This window comes from Felis catus, chromosome B1 (assembly GCF_018350175.1).
Source record: "Felis catus isolate Fca126 chromosome B1, F.catus_Fca126_mat1.0, whole genome shotgun sequence".
Classification (NCBI taxonomy): domain Eukaryota; kingdom Metazoa; phylum Chordata; class Mammalia; order Carnivora; family Felidae; genus Felis; species Felis catus.
The window spans coordinates 45642075-45656300 of NC_058371.1; the positions used below are offsets into that span (position 1 = coordinate 45642075).

The 14226-nt window shown below is 37.5% G+C and overlaps 1 protein-coding gene and 1 long non-coding RNA gene across 5 annotated transcripts in view; one reads left to right on the forward strand and one right to left on the reverse strand.

Moving 5' to 3' along the window:
• The window catches only part of KCNU1 (potassium calcium-activated channel subfamily U member 1), a 148189-nt gene extending 135565 nt beyond the window's left edge, over window positions 1-12624 (reverse strand). For all 3 annotated transcript variants that reach the window (XM_019828566.3, XM_045055584.1, XM_019828564.3), the window contains exons 1-2: window positions 12411-12624; window positions 9448-9567 (exon numbers count right to left, since the gene is read on the reverse strand). In XM_019828566.3, coding sequence (XP_019684125.1) covers window positions 9448-9567; window positions 12411-12557 — 267 coding nt within the window. In that variant the 5' untranslated portion in view covers window positions 12558-12624. The remainder of the gene's footprint in view (window positions 1-9447; window positions 9568-12410) is intronic.
• The window catches only part of LOC123384848, a 31997-nt gene continuing 18720 nt past the window's right edge, over window positions 950-14226 (forward strand). Inside the window, exons 1-2 of one of the 2 annotated variants that reach the window (XR_006596530.1) lie at window positions 976-2080; window positions 3610-3737. This is a non-coding gene — a long non-coding RNA (uncharacterized LOC123384848). Of the gene's footprint in view, window positions 3738-14226 lie in introns of both variants that reach the window. The other variant, XR_006596531.1, reaches the window with a different exon arrangement.

Consider the following 14226-nt stretch of genomic DNA (forward strand, 5'->3'; position numbering starts at 1 on the left):
AGAAACCAAGGCTGGGACAGAGCTCTTACCTGCCTAACACCCATTTTCCTTTTCTTTGCTAACTTATCTACCATTTGTTTTTTTTAACCCACTGATATTTAGATATTCTATTATGTAGCAAATTCAATCTCTAAGTATTATGAAGACCAATAAAACAAATTACCATAAAGGAGAATAATTAAATTCCTCTGATAAATCAACAAATAAATGGATTCTTAAATCAATAAGAGAACAAAAATCCAGCTCCATGTTATTTACAGAGACACAGTTAACAGGAAATTAGAGAAAAAGACTGACAGATAGCTGGGCAAAGACATCCCAATCAAGTATGAATAAAATGAAGGCAAAGTATTCGAAAATATTCAAGCCAAAAACAAAACAAAACCCAAAACACTAAATGTGAGAACCATGAATATTTCATATAGATAATAGGCACAATCAAGCAAAGACTTAAAAGATAATTTTATGCACTAATTGATATTATATAAAATATATAATTTAAAATGGGTTAGAAATGCAAGATGAATATATTCGATAGAACTACAAGATATTCAATAAAACTACAAAATCATAAATAAAAATGTTTGGCATGTCCCTTTCAGTCAGCAAATAATTAAGGGGTATGGAAAACACATATAACACAATTAATAGTGCTTCTATATCAAACATAATACATATTCTTTCAAAAGTCCATTAAGTAGTAATAAAAATTGAACATGCACTAGGCGACAGTGCATTTCCCCATAAATTTCATAAGCCAGAAATCATAAAGGCAGTAGTATTCTTGGACCATAAATTTTACCAAAGTGGAAAAGATAGCCACTCTATCCCAAGGAAATAAAAGCTTATACATACAGCATTCCTCTAAATGGATGATGACTCAAACAAGAAATCAAAATTAAAGTTTCAAACAACTTACGACAAATTAGGCATTCATAAAAATCATAATACTACTTGCTAAAATCTATGAGACATGGCTAAGAAAGAACTCATAGGAAATTTTTTTGTAAAACAAATACCACCCAAGAAACCGGAGAGACTGGGCCGGCCCAGAGCGCGTGCGTGCCGCGTGGCAGGCTGCGCAAGCGCTGTGGGATCCCGGGCCGGCATGCGCCGTGCCGTCCTGCAGCTTCCAGGCTGGGCCCCGGAGGTGCGCGCAGACGTAGTGGTTTCAAATACCGGGCTTCCCTGATGGACGGGGAATATTATCGCAAACCTTAGGCAAAGCTGACTGAGGAGGAGGTATGAGACCAGCGCAGGAAGACTCAGCTCATCAAAGTGGCCCAACAGCGAAAATAAACTCGGTGCTGGGAGACCCAGTGACCAGTAAACTGACGAACACGAGGAAACAAGTACTGTGGCCAGACCCCTAACGATGGAGCTGTGCAAAGAGAGCAGATTGAGCTGTGCCGCGCTGCTTCTGCAGAGGGACAGCTGACCATTGAACATAACTCCTAGGCCGCCTTCCACCAGATCCTGGAAATCCCCAAGCCTGTGGGGGCGGTCCCCATCCTCAAGGGTGGCCTTTTCTACCTGGTCCCTGCACGGGCAGCTGACCCAAGTGCGGCCGTCTTCCTGTTCTGGCGTGCTGGGAGAAGCAGCTTCAGCGGAGGGAGGGGGCCTGAGAAGCTGTCGCGCCAGCTGCTGGCGGCTCTCCACAACCAAGGCAGGTGATTAGAAGGAAGCATGAGCAACCTGGGATGGTGGAGGCCAGCGGCACACCCTGGCCAGAAACCGCTGCTGGTAGAGGGCGGGTAGAGGCCCCAGGAGGAGCCCAGGGCCCTCTGCCACGTGGAGAAATAACCTGCAGCTTGAGGATGTTCCTTTTAAGGGCAAGCGTCACAAGGCGCAGCAGCGAGCGTGTTGATTGCTCCTTAAGCCTTCTTTTTGGGGCTTGAACTTGCTCTCCCTGACTCAAGTCTCGCAAAGGAGAAACATGTCGTTGAGGGGATTTCTCCCAATAAACTCAGAGTCCATCCAGTCAACTCTTCCCTGAGCTTCAGGTGGACTTTTGGATGATAGGAAAAGACGCAGATTTGGGAGCAGAAAAGGTTTATTAAAAAATTCTCACCCTGAACAGGTAGGGTACCCTGTTAGGTAGTATCCTCATTTATTAAAACTGACTGGAGGCGGGGGGGAATGAAATTAAACAAATGGGAAAAATGGGATATTGAAATTAAGAAGGATAAAAAAGATATGAATTATATATGCAAATGTGTATGAACTATAAAAGTCCCCAGCAAGGCTAAATAAAACCAAAGGAGAGGAACATGGCCCATCATGGGAGAGGAATGGTGTGGATTAGGGATAGAGAGAAAAGTGTTCTTTCTAACCAGAAGTGGACTTTGGTCCTTACAGCAGTCAAGGAGACCTTCAAACTTTCATTCCTTCTACTGGCTCCTTTTCCTTGGAAAATGACCTCTGGCTTCAAAAAAAAAAAAAAAAAAACAAAAAACAAAACTTTTCATTTAAAACTAAAGAGACTGTATTATTTATCATACCAAGTGTGTAAACTTTTAAGAATGAAAGTGATCCTATAAGCAGGTACACCAGGACAACTGGTGAAAACCTGGGTTTAGGATTATCATGCTTTATGATGTATGTTATCATATTGATTCAGTAATTACTGCTTAACACCTTTATAATGTATATCATGTTGATTCAGTATTTACTGCTTAGCATAACATGATCATGCTTTGTAATGTATATTATCATCTTGATGCGATAATTACTGCTTAACACCTAGAACAGGTTTGTAATCTCAAGATAGGTGCAAGAAACTAAAAGGACATCTAAATATTCTGACACCTTTAGCTAAATGTGTTTTTTACTGTCTTCCACATTGAATTATCATATTGTTTAGACACACCTGATGAAAGCAATGTAACTATACTACAAATTATGGTAAATACTGCATGGAAACTTTATCCAAATGAGGTAGATTTTTTTTCAATTAATTAAAGATATTACTTGTTGCTAAAATGAGAAAGGGTTCAACCTCAATTTTAATCATTTTTTTGTTTATAGAGACAAGTGCTGAGTATTGTTTATAAAAATATTAATAATAGTTCCACCTATATATGTATTATATGCTAGGCATACATGTATATTATTAACTAGTGAGTCTTGTAATTATTATATGTTAGTCCATTCTCATATATTAACACAATTATTCATTGAAATTACCCATAGATAGTATTTCTCATTCCCATTTTATAATTTTTACCTTTTATTTCTCTATGCATCAGATTCTTCATTTATCAAAAAGAGGTAATGGTAATACCTCTGTTTTGCAAAATGGATTTTAAAAGAGTGATGGAGAGGAGAACTGGTGTGAGAAGTCCTAAGGTAAATCCATTTTAGGAACTAGCACCCAAAGAAGAGAATTGGGAGAATTGATCTAGAACAAAGCTGGCCCTTTGGAAGTCTTTTGGAAACTCCTATCCCACTTGCTCAGGCTGTATTCCAATTTAAAGACACAAGAGATCAACACACTAACCTGAATTCACATCTCATTTTGCCTTTGCCGGCTGCTATTCATTTTACTAGTCTTCACAAAGGACTGCCACAAGAATAACAGCTTCTTTTATTTCAAAATTTAAATTTTAGAGATACAGCTTATGGAGGAGGAAAGTTGTTTTAAGTCACTGAAACACCCAAAGAAAATATATCTGACAATGTTACTGAGAATCTTCAAGTTTGAAGGAAGAAGCTCGTAGCAGTGGACAGAGATAGGGGTAAGGAAGAAATTAAGTTTTCACTTCTGCACCCTTTGGTATTTTTTGAATAATGTGCCATGTGCATAAAAAGGCAAACAATGTAACCATGCACAAATAATCAGTGTGAATATTGTGTGGTACTTCCTGTCAGTCTTTTCTCTATTCATATGATAAAGATCTCTAAACTATAGTCTCATACAAAATAGGTGCCCGATGCTTGACGGTATATTAAATATAAAATATGAAATAATGAAATGCAAAATAAAACAAAGATACAACTCATCTCAAGGTGGTGGGAAAGATTTTTAAACTTTATTTTTGTAACGTAAACAATGGATACAATGTATGAAGAAACATCTAGTATTTTTATGTTTCTTTTCCCCTAGAACTATTACTGCATTATGAAAATGAGCAAAACCCAGGGACATAAGTTTTTAGTCAGTTTTTCCAGCATCATTTTTTAGATATTTTTTTCTCATTTCCAAACAAACGGTGATGCTTTCTTTGCTCATTTATATACTTTGCTCATCTGTATACTAAGATTGACAACTATTGATCTAGTTAAGGGCTTATTTACACATTTACAGAAGGGATTACATATTCACAGAAAAGATTACACATTTTTGGGAAGGAGTTAAGACAATACAAAGAAACAAAATGCTAGATTGCCTGAAAAAATAGAAGCAAGGGAAAACAGGATAACAGAATGTGCACATAAAATGGTGCCTAGAATGATGTCAAAAATAGACACACTTATTAAAGATAAGCCACATTTTTAGTTCTAAACTGTTCTAGCCATCTAAGCAACAAAGAAGCAGTCAATTACACAATTAGCCACAACCCCTCTGCCCACTTCCACTCAAAAAGGAACAGCTTGTTTAGGGATAGGACTATATTTAAAACTTAACAGAGGGATGCCTGGGTGGCTCAATGGGTTGGTCTGACTCGGCTCAGGTCATGATTTCATAGTCTGTGAGTTCGAGCCCCGCGTCAGGCTCTGTGCTGACAGCTCAGAACCCGGAGCCTACTTCGGATTTTGTGTCTCCCTCTCTCTCTGCCCCTCTCAGCTCATGCTTTGTCTCTCTCTCAAAAATGAATAAACATTAAAAAATTAAAAAAAAAAACTTAATGCAGAAGAAAAGATAGTTGTAAAAACATAAAAACTTTGTGATGACTAAAACAACAAGCCCATTGCTGCTACAGTGCTGATCAATACTTTGCCATGTTTTAATCTACAGAGGGATTTCTAGAAGGTGTCCTGTTTTGAAGATACTATATTTTCTCCTTTTGACTATTGGAATTTTTCTCCTCATTTTTCTTCTTTTTCTTTTCCTTTCTTTTCCTCTTTTTTTTTTTCACCTTCTGCTCTTTTTCCTCCTCCTTCCTCTTGTTCTTCCACTGGGTGGTTGGCCAAGTATCCTCCCTCTAAATATCAAGGACATTAATCTGTAGATTTTTTTTTCTACTTGTTATCTTTAGGGGTTTTGATACAGACACTGTGCCTTCATTGAAAAAGAAAATTGAATGTTTTCTTTCTTTCTTTTCTGTGTCCTGGAACTGCTTAATTTGCATTAGGGATATCCATCCTTGAAGATCTGGTTGACTAGACCTTAAAATCATCTGGGTCTCCCATAGATGGAGGGAAGAAGGGTGGTGGTGGTGGTGATGGTGATGCAGGTGTTTGACAGCATCTGTGTTTCTTCCAGATATTTGATGTTTACGTTTCTTTCTTTTGTGATAAGTTTTGGTAATTTATATTGTCCTAAGGAATCATCCAGTTTTCAAATTTAATTGCCTACATAGCGTTCAGTTTCCTTCTTATCAATGTACTTACTCCTCACTTAATGTCTTATTTCTTATATATTTGTGCTCCGCCCCCCCCCCCTTTTTTCCTTGGTGAGGCTAGCCCTTGATTTCTTGTTTTTATTGTTTGCTTCAAATAATCAGCTGTTTTATAACTCATTAATATCTGACTCTTTTTATATTTATTCTGTGTAGATTTAATGTGTTTTCTTTCTCTAACTTGTTGAGATTGATGATTCATTGATTTTAATTATTTTTATTTATCAAGTTTTTATTGTTAGGCATTTAACTCAGAACCACTCCTATCTTATACTCTAGGTGCAAGGGGTATGTGGTGTTTTCATTATTTTTATGATCTAAATATACCACAAGTGTTATTTTGATTTTTCAGAGTTAAGCGTCTTTTGAGAGAGGGAAATGTAACAATTGTTAGCTGTAAGATCTTCATTTTTCTTTCTTTTTTTTTCTGGGTTATTATTTTCTTATTTATTTATTGGGCTGTATTCACTTAATGTTGGCTGTCTGTACTTTGTAAGTTTCAAAATTCTGGCTTTTTTTTGTGGCCTGATAATATGCTGAATATTTATAAATAGTTCATAGACACTTGTAAGTTTAATTTCTGTTTTCAGCATATGGAGTTTCATCATTTCAATCAGCTTTCTGTTATTAATTAAGTTACTTTGGTCTTCTTTATGCTTATTATTGTTAAAAACAAACAGGTGCAAAATGGAGTCACTTATGTTAAGACCCGTAAAGACTTAATACCTAACCCAATAGCAGTTTTAGCCATTCCAGGGAATGGAATATTAAACCAGTCTGGAATTTCCTGACCAGCACTAGTGAGGTAATCTGCATGGTAAGACCCCCTGCTCTAACCCCTAAGGGAAGGTGATCTTGCCTGAAACAATTTTTCTTTTCTTTTACTAATAACTTCCTTGCCCCACTCTCCTTCCTATGAAGACCTTCCATTTTGTACAACTTCTCAGAGCATCCCTCTGCTTGTTACATGGGATGCGGCTCAATTCATGAATTGGTTAATAAAATCAATTACATCTTCAAGTTTACTTGGTTGAATTTTGTTTTTTAACATTATTTCTTTTCTATTTATGAAGTCCTGATATGAGGAAGGTGAACTAAAAGCTCCTACTACCAATGTGTTTTTAATATTTCTTTTTTATTTCTTGTAATTTTTATTTATTTATTATCTTAGAGTCATATTTTTGGTGTGGTGATATTCATGATGTTCTATCTCGGTTGAGGGTTAATTTATCATTATGAAGGTTGTGTGTTGAATTGTGTCCCCCCCCCACCCCCCACAAAGGATATGTTGAAGTCCTAACCCTCAGTCCCACCTAAAGTGACCTTGTTTGGAAATGGGGTCTTTGCAGATGTATTCAAGATAAGATAAGGTTATGAGGATGGAGTCTCAATCAATGTGACTGGTGTCCTTAGAAAAGGGAAATTTAGACACAGCCATGAATAGAGGAAACATTATGTGAATGCCATGTGAAAACAAGGTCAAAGGTGTGGGTGCATGTATGAGCCAAGGAACACCAAGGATTGCTAACCAACCAGCAGAGCGAGGAGTGAGGCATAGAGCCACTTCTCTCTTACAACCTCAGATGCAAACAACCCTTGACCTGAGACTTCTCACCACCACAATTTCGAGACAAAGATTTCTGATGTTTAAGCCACTGAGCATGTGGTACTTTCTCATAGTGATCATAGGAGACTAAGACAGGTTACTTGGCTTCATTTATTGTTTTCTTGCTTTGAATTCAAACTTATCTGATATTAAAATGTACTCCCGATTTCTATTGTCACTTGCCTGGTATACCTTTGATAATTCCTTTATTTTTAAACTTTAGTGCCTCTTGAATTTTTAAAACATAATTAGACCATGTCAACCACATGCTCAAAAAACCCTCAATGACTTCCCTTTGCATTAGAGTAAAATCATTCCATTTGAATAGCCTAGTTCCTTACTATGAAGTACAAAGCATTGCTTGGTTCTCCTGTCTCCTCTCTGACCTCATTCTCCTCTGCCCTCCATGACCTCTAGCATGCACGTCCCACTGTGGTATTTGCAGTAAACTGAACTTTTTATTTCCATAAACCGTTCTCTCTGTCGATAACCTTGTTTCTTCCACCCTTTAATTGCTTTATATTTTGATTCTTCATGTCTCAGAGAATTTCTCAAAACCTTTTCAGAGATTTCTTCTCTGATCACTGTATCTGATACGATCTAATAACTCCATTTCCACCAAGACTCTCAAACACATCAGTCATAATCCCAATACCATTCATCACCATATTAATTTTATCTTATTTGTTTATGCACATATTTGTCATCTCTATTCCCCACCAGAATTTAAGTCCCGGGAGTGCAAAACTCTTGTCTGTGTTTTCACCATATCTAGAATGTCAGCCTTGTGTGTAGTTGGCAAACAATATCTATCGAAAGAAGTAGGTAAGAGAATTACCAAGAAAGGAAGAATGGAAGGATGGAAAGGAGATCTACAGGCTCTTTTGTTCTCTTCTTAGCCTTTCATAGAATACTTGCTTGGCACCCCTACTGAGGGTCTCGATTATGCCTTTCAATAATCAATGCCTAGAGTGTTTATTCTAATCTAACCTTTCTCTAACCTTTACTTCTGTTGTTCCAACTACTTAATCATCAGCTATAACAAGTTGAAAAAAATTTTTTTTCCATTATTTTAAGAAGTAATTTTTATTGGTATGTAATCAATGATCAATCATTCCTTACCCATTCCCCATATGCAATGTGTATATGGTGGATGGTATAGGTTCTCTTCTCCCTCACCCCAGAGACCTTTAATATGTTATTCCCAATATTATCCTCATATGTCACACATGATTTGAGCATTTGAAGAGATCCTAGCTAAGAAATCACTGATATAATCAGAAAGAATCCTTCTCTAACAGGTCATACTGATAGGGATTTCAGAAAAGGGAGCAAAACTAGAAGAAAGAAAAGGGAATGTTCAGATGATTCCACATTCCCTGTAGATTTTATCAGAAGAAATTATGTACTTCCTAATAAATTTTAAAAATAATTCTATCTGAATGAACATTAACCAGAAAAGAGCACTGTTTTCACCAATTACAAAAAAAAACAGGATAATCTCTAGCTCACATCTACTCCACCATACCACCATCTGATGGCAGCATACCCTCACACTATAGATTCTATTTTCTAATATTTCAGATCAGTTCATTCATTTATAGGGTGTCTTCTGTTTCCAGACAATGGAATATAAGCATTTCCATGGCATAGTCTGTTCTCTTAAGGAGCTCACAGTACACTAGAAGAGACAGGCATATGCACAGGTAATTTTAATAGCAGTGTGCAATGAATATATAGAAGCTTAGAGATGGACTCTTAGCCTATCATGGAGATAAAGTAAGATTTCCCCTATGAGATTATGTCTGAATTAAGTTTTAACATGTATAAATTACCTAGATTAAGACAGGTAGTAAAACACTAAATACCATCATAATGAGGCAAAAAGACTAGTTTGTATAAGGAAGAAAAAAAGGTATTAGAATCAAAGGAGGGGTTACACATTTCAGGCCAGATGACCCACCAAACATCATATTTATGCCAGATATCCGTCTACATTCGAGGCAACAAACTGAACGCAACCTTTGTGCTAATAAAGCTTCTCTTCTAGCATATCCCCTGATGATCAATAGGAAATACAATGCCAAGTAATTATATTCAGATTAAAAGACTAATGGAAGAGAAGGTAGACAAAGGGAGATGGCCGTGGGGAGGCAGTGATATTTTAGATAAAGCCACCAGGGAACACCAGATGCTTACCTGGGCGATAGAATTATATATACTGACAATTACATTCATGGCTAAAGTACATTAGCAAGCTAACCATGAAAATGTACTTACCAACACTTGCCCCACAAAGGTCTGTGCTGAAAGCAACATTTCTATACGATTCCGAAATACCCCATGGAAGTGGAGACTTTTCAAATGTTTATTACCGGTGCTTTTTCTCAAGAGTAGTTCCTACACACAAGAGGAAAGAATTGAGAGTGAGCTGAATCTCAGAGAAAGTAATCTGTTGTATGTATGTTGGAGCCTCCTGCTGTGGTATAAGCTGGAAATCGTTCCACCTTGTCCAACCCAGAGAACGCTGAAGTTGCTTGTTCAGCATTTCATGAATTGAATTTTACTGGGTTTGCATTTGATTCATCTTTTGCACCGCTTTTTAATGATGAATTCTGAAGTCCTCACCATGCCTTCCTCACATACACTCAGTCCTAGACCCTTCAAGCTGACATTATCGTAGTGGTCAGGATTGAGAGTAGCATGCTTCTTCATGCTGTGGGGACGTGTCTTACCCTTTTCTATCAAGATACGTGGACAAAGACAAAAAGATCATAAATTGATTTTTAGTGATTACTTAAGTACCTAATTTTTGTTTTGAGAAAGAAGGAAAGTTTCAGCAATTTTATGTTGCTTTTAGTTCCTTATCTGGTATCACATCCTGCTGATATAATCCTTCCTCATGTTTATAAAATGCCTTAATTATTATATTTAAAATTGATAGTAACCCTATGAGGTAGACAAAGTAAGTGTGATTAAATCCACTATCTATTGATAAGGAAACATAAGCAGGGCATGAGGAGAGGCTGGAGTCTGAACTGGTCCCCATATCTGTTGATAAGCTACCACCAAGAAAGATAGATGTGAGCTAGGATTGATCACACCATGCTGACCCTCTGACTTTTGGAAAAACTCATTGTATATGGAGCCAGGATTTTGAAATGGCTTAATTTTTCTACTCATAATTTCTGAGTGGTAGGAAAAGAAGTCTCATTAAATAACTATTTAATAGAATCCATATCTTGATCAATGATTTGCCCTCTAATACCTATGACTCATGTGCATTCCTGAGATGTTGTCTGAGAATTGATTTTTTTCAAAAAAATATTCAATATAACATTAATATGGAACACTCCTTTGAATTTCGTTATGAAATTAGAGCCTTCTGTGGGAAAACAAATTGACCCTAAGATATAATAAAATCATATTTATGAATGTAGTAAGCCTTTTAAAAATGCACATTTAAGGAGAAAACTATGACTCCAAATAACTTTTAAGATAACTTTGACAGTTGTGACATTTTTTGCATTAGGCCATTTTCCCAAAGGCTTAGAGAAAACCTCTCAATTAAATATAACAAGTTGCTGAGAAGTCACTCAACTTGTATCAAATTCTCTCCTCAGGATTCAAAACCATAAAAGTATAGTATTTTGGCTGCTTTGGACCCTACTTCTTTACATTTTGTTGTATTTGCTTCCTATTAGAAATTAAAAGACGCCTCTGGACTGAAGGGTAGACATGAATTACATCCAAAAGAAGTGAAATATACAGCAAATATTTAGGACAAATGGGTTCTCATATTTTGTAACCACACAAAAATAAATATAATAGGGGAAGAAGATATATTTCCTGGAGCAGAAGCCTAAGGAGATTTAACGAATCTACCAATTCATTTGTGCGTTGGGAGAAAAGAAAAAAGGTGGAAGGCAGATTCACCACTCTCATTACTCATTTGTGTACTCTATCAGTCTTGTTAAGAAGTAAGTACACCTGAGAATTCTTTCCATACTTTTTATGCCACTGCTTAAAGTCTTTACAAATAATTAATATTAGAAGGAACTTGTTTAACAACAAAATGTCTGGACTTCAGTATTGGTACATCTTAAATGAAGAAACCTGAATTCCATTTTATGATATTGCCAATGACCTTAGAAAGTTACCAAGTTATTACAAATTATGTTATTTTATGTCAACGTTTACAATGAAGAGAAATTTTTTTAATGTTTATTTACTTTTGAGAGAGAGAGGGAGACACAGAATCTGAAGCAGACTCCAGGCTGTGAGCTGTGAGCACAGAGCCCAATGCAGGGCTCTAACCCACAAACTGTGAGATCATGACCTGAGCTGAAGTCGGATGCTCAGTCCGATGACCGAACCACCGAGGTGCCTCTGCCGTTTAGAGAAATGTTCTAAGCAACTCTTCAGTATCAATTACAATGCACAAGTGAAATGTGTTCTATTATGGAAATTACAATATCAGAAAAACAAAGTTTGGGGAAAAAAATTGGGAACAAATCACACAGGGCCTAATAAAGCCCTTTGCTTTTGACCGCTGGTAATAGAACAGCCATTATCTAGCATTGGAGAGTTTTATTTCAAGCTCTTAAGCAAAGTCTTATCTGGGTACGGTACCATTACTCTCATTATGATCATTTGCCAGCTGTTGCTCAACACCACCCACCCTTGCAAAGCTTGTTTGCTTGTGAAAAGTGTCTGCATTTGTGACTGTATGGCATGTGCATGTATGCATGGGTTTCTGTATGAACTCAGTGTATTGGGTTAACATGGTTTATGAAAGGCAGTTTACCTGTGTCAGTGCATCTGTATCCTACAATGCATGATTTGTGAAAGTAAGCTTGACTTGATGTTCGTTTTTGCCTCCCTCATACATAGTACCAAGCACAACCATCGTTTTGAAATTCAAAATAGTGACATAGACATACTGTTTGTGGACGTTTTTTTCAGAATAGCGACCTCTGTTTCCAGAGCTACCATTCATCATCAGCCATTCAAAGCATTTGCTTCTCTGAGTGGTGGGAGGAGAGGCGTAGCTCTGTACCTGCAGGTTTTGGAATGGTGACCTGCTGTCCTGTTTTCCACCCCAGTGGAGGATCAGCACCAAATTAGAGCTGGCCCTGCTAGCTCATGAAAGCTGAGTGAAGCTTATATTGTTTTCTAAACACAAGCACTTGCCAGACCTGTCTAGATCTTCTTACAGTGCGATCCCAAATAAGGAAACTGACCAAGATAATTCCTGTTCCCTTGATGTTTTGCCATTTTTTAATGGTCCTCCAGATTAGCCTGAATATGAATAAGATGAGGAGTCCAACGAAGAAGGTCACAAAGGAGGAGAGAATAAATGCTGTTTGGATCTCAATGGAGCAGGCCATTTTCTCAGGTCTTCCCCACTACCACTCTGCAGCTTGGTTTGAAAAATCAGCAGACGGAACTGTTGGGCTTCTGTGATGTCACGATCACATGGTAATGATTCCAGAAGTTAGAGTTTAGTGTATTACTGAGTCCTAATGCCAGGGGTAATAACAATGAGTGATCCCAGGAATAAGGGTCAGCTAACCACCACAGTGCTGACTCAGAGGATGCAAATGAATGAACAGAAGGAGAAGACCAGGGTCCACAACATGGGTCTTCAGAAGACCAGAATTCTAGGTCTGATTCTGTTACGGACTTTCTCTCTGACCTAGAGGAAATTATAGCCTTCATGGCTATGATCAATGGGCTATATATTTGGTTTGTTGCAGACACCTTCAGAATAACTTAGAGTCAAATGGCATCCAGCAATCTGTGTGTCAGTGAATTGATTCTTCACTGGAGCAGATGCCACATTCTCAGTGATCTTGGACAGACAGATGAGAGAATACTTCAAGACTTGTGTTTAGCTCGTTAATAAGAAAGGCACGATAGTGCAGGTATTGTAGAAGGTGATTTTACCAGTACAAGCATTGGTCAGTTGTTAAATATTTGAGCCCAGGAATGTTCCCCTTATCTCTTCTTTAGGGAACCCTCCCCTTTCTTGCTTTTATCCCTGCCCTGTCAGCAAACACTTTGGTCCAGCAGAGGTAAAGTTCAGAATGAGAACTATTTCCTTTATTTTTTATGATGTTTTCAAAGGTGTAGGAAATGTCATGCCTTTCAGTGCACACAAGTGACAGGCAAAATGTCAGCCTGATGGGAGGCCTAGTCCCCCCCACCTCCAGTTATTGTGAAGATGGCATGACACAAGGTGATGAGACCCAGGAGAAATGTTATTGTCCTTTGGAGCTCGCCACGCTTCTGCTCTGTGTGGAAGACTATTTCTAGAAGAGAATTGTAACATTTCCTAGAACTGCTGCCACAGTTCTAGTTCCTTATTCTAGGCTGAGCTATAATTTTCACAAAATCTAGTCATGAAGCTAGCATTAGGGCAATATTAGGAAGGACTCTGGTCTAAGAGTGGGAGCCCTGAATTCAGTTGCTGTGTGATGCCTAACAAGTCACTTTACTTTTCACAGTCTTATGTTGAAAGTAACATAATAACATACTTGATGGAGTTACTATGGGGATTCAACAAGGTCGTATTATCGTATTTTGAAAGGCATAAAACACAAAACAAGCAAGGATAACCATTAACTATTTCAGTTCCTTTTCTGGATGGCACTAATTATAAAGAAAAGAGGAAGGAAGGAAGGGAAGAAGGAGAGGAAGGAAGGAAGGAAAAATTATGTGTTTATATCACATGCACACACGGGTGCAGGCGCCTGTAGCTATTTGGAAAATAAGATCACAGTTTCCAAGTTAGAGCTCATTTACTTAGTCTGATTCATCTTAAGTAGTGGTTAAGCTATCATCATCAATGAAATTTTCTTAACTTTCTCTATTTAATGTTGTCAAAGTATTACCAGTTCTTTCCAAGATGCTATCTAGACATCTTTTCCCTTTTCCCAGAAATTGTCCTGTGAGAATAAAAAGATTCAGTATCAATGAAACAGCCAGCTAGTTTGGCCCTCTAATTTTATGTTATGGTGATGGTAATATTAGTTTCCACAGCGGAGTCAAGAAATG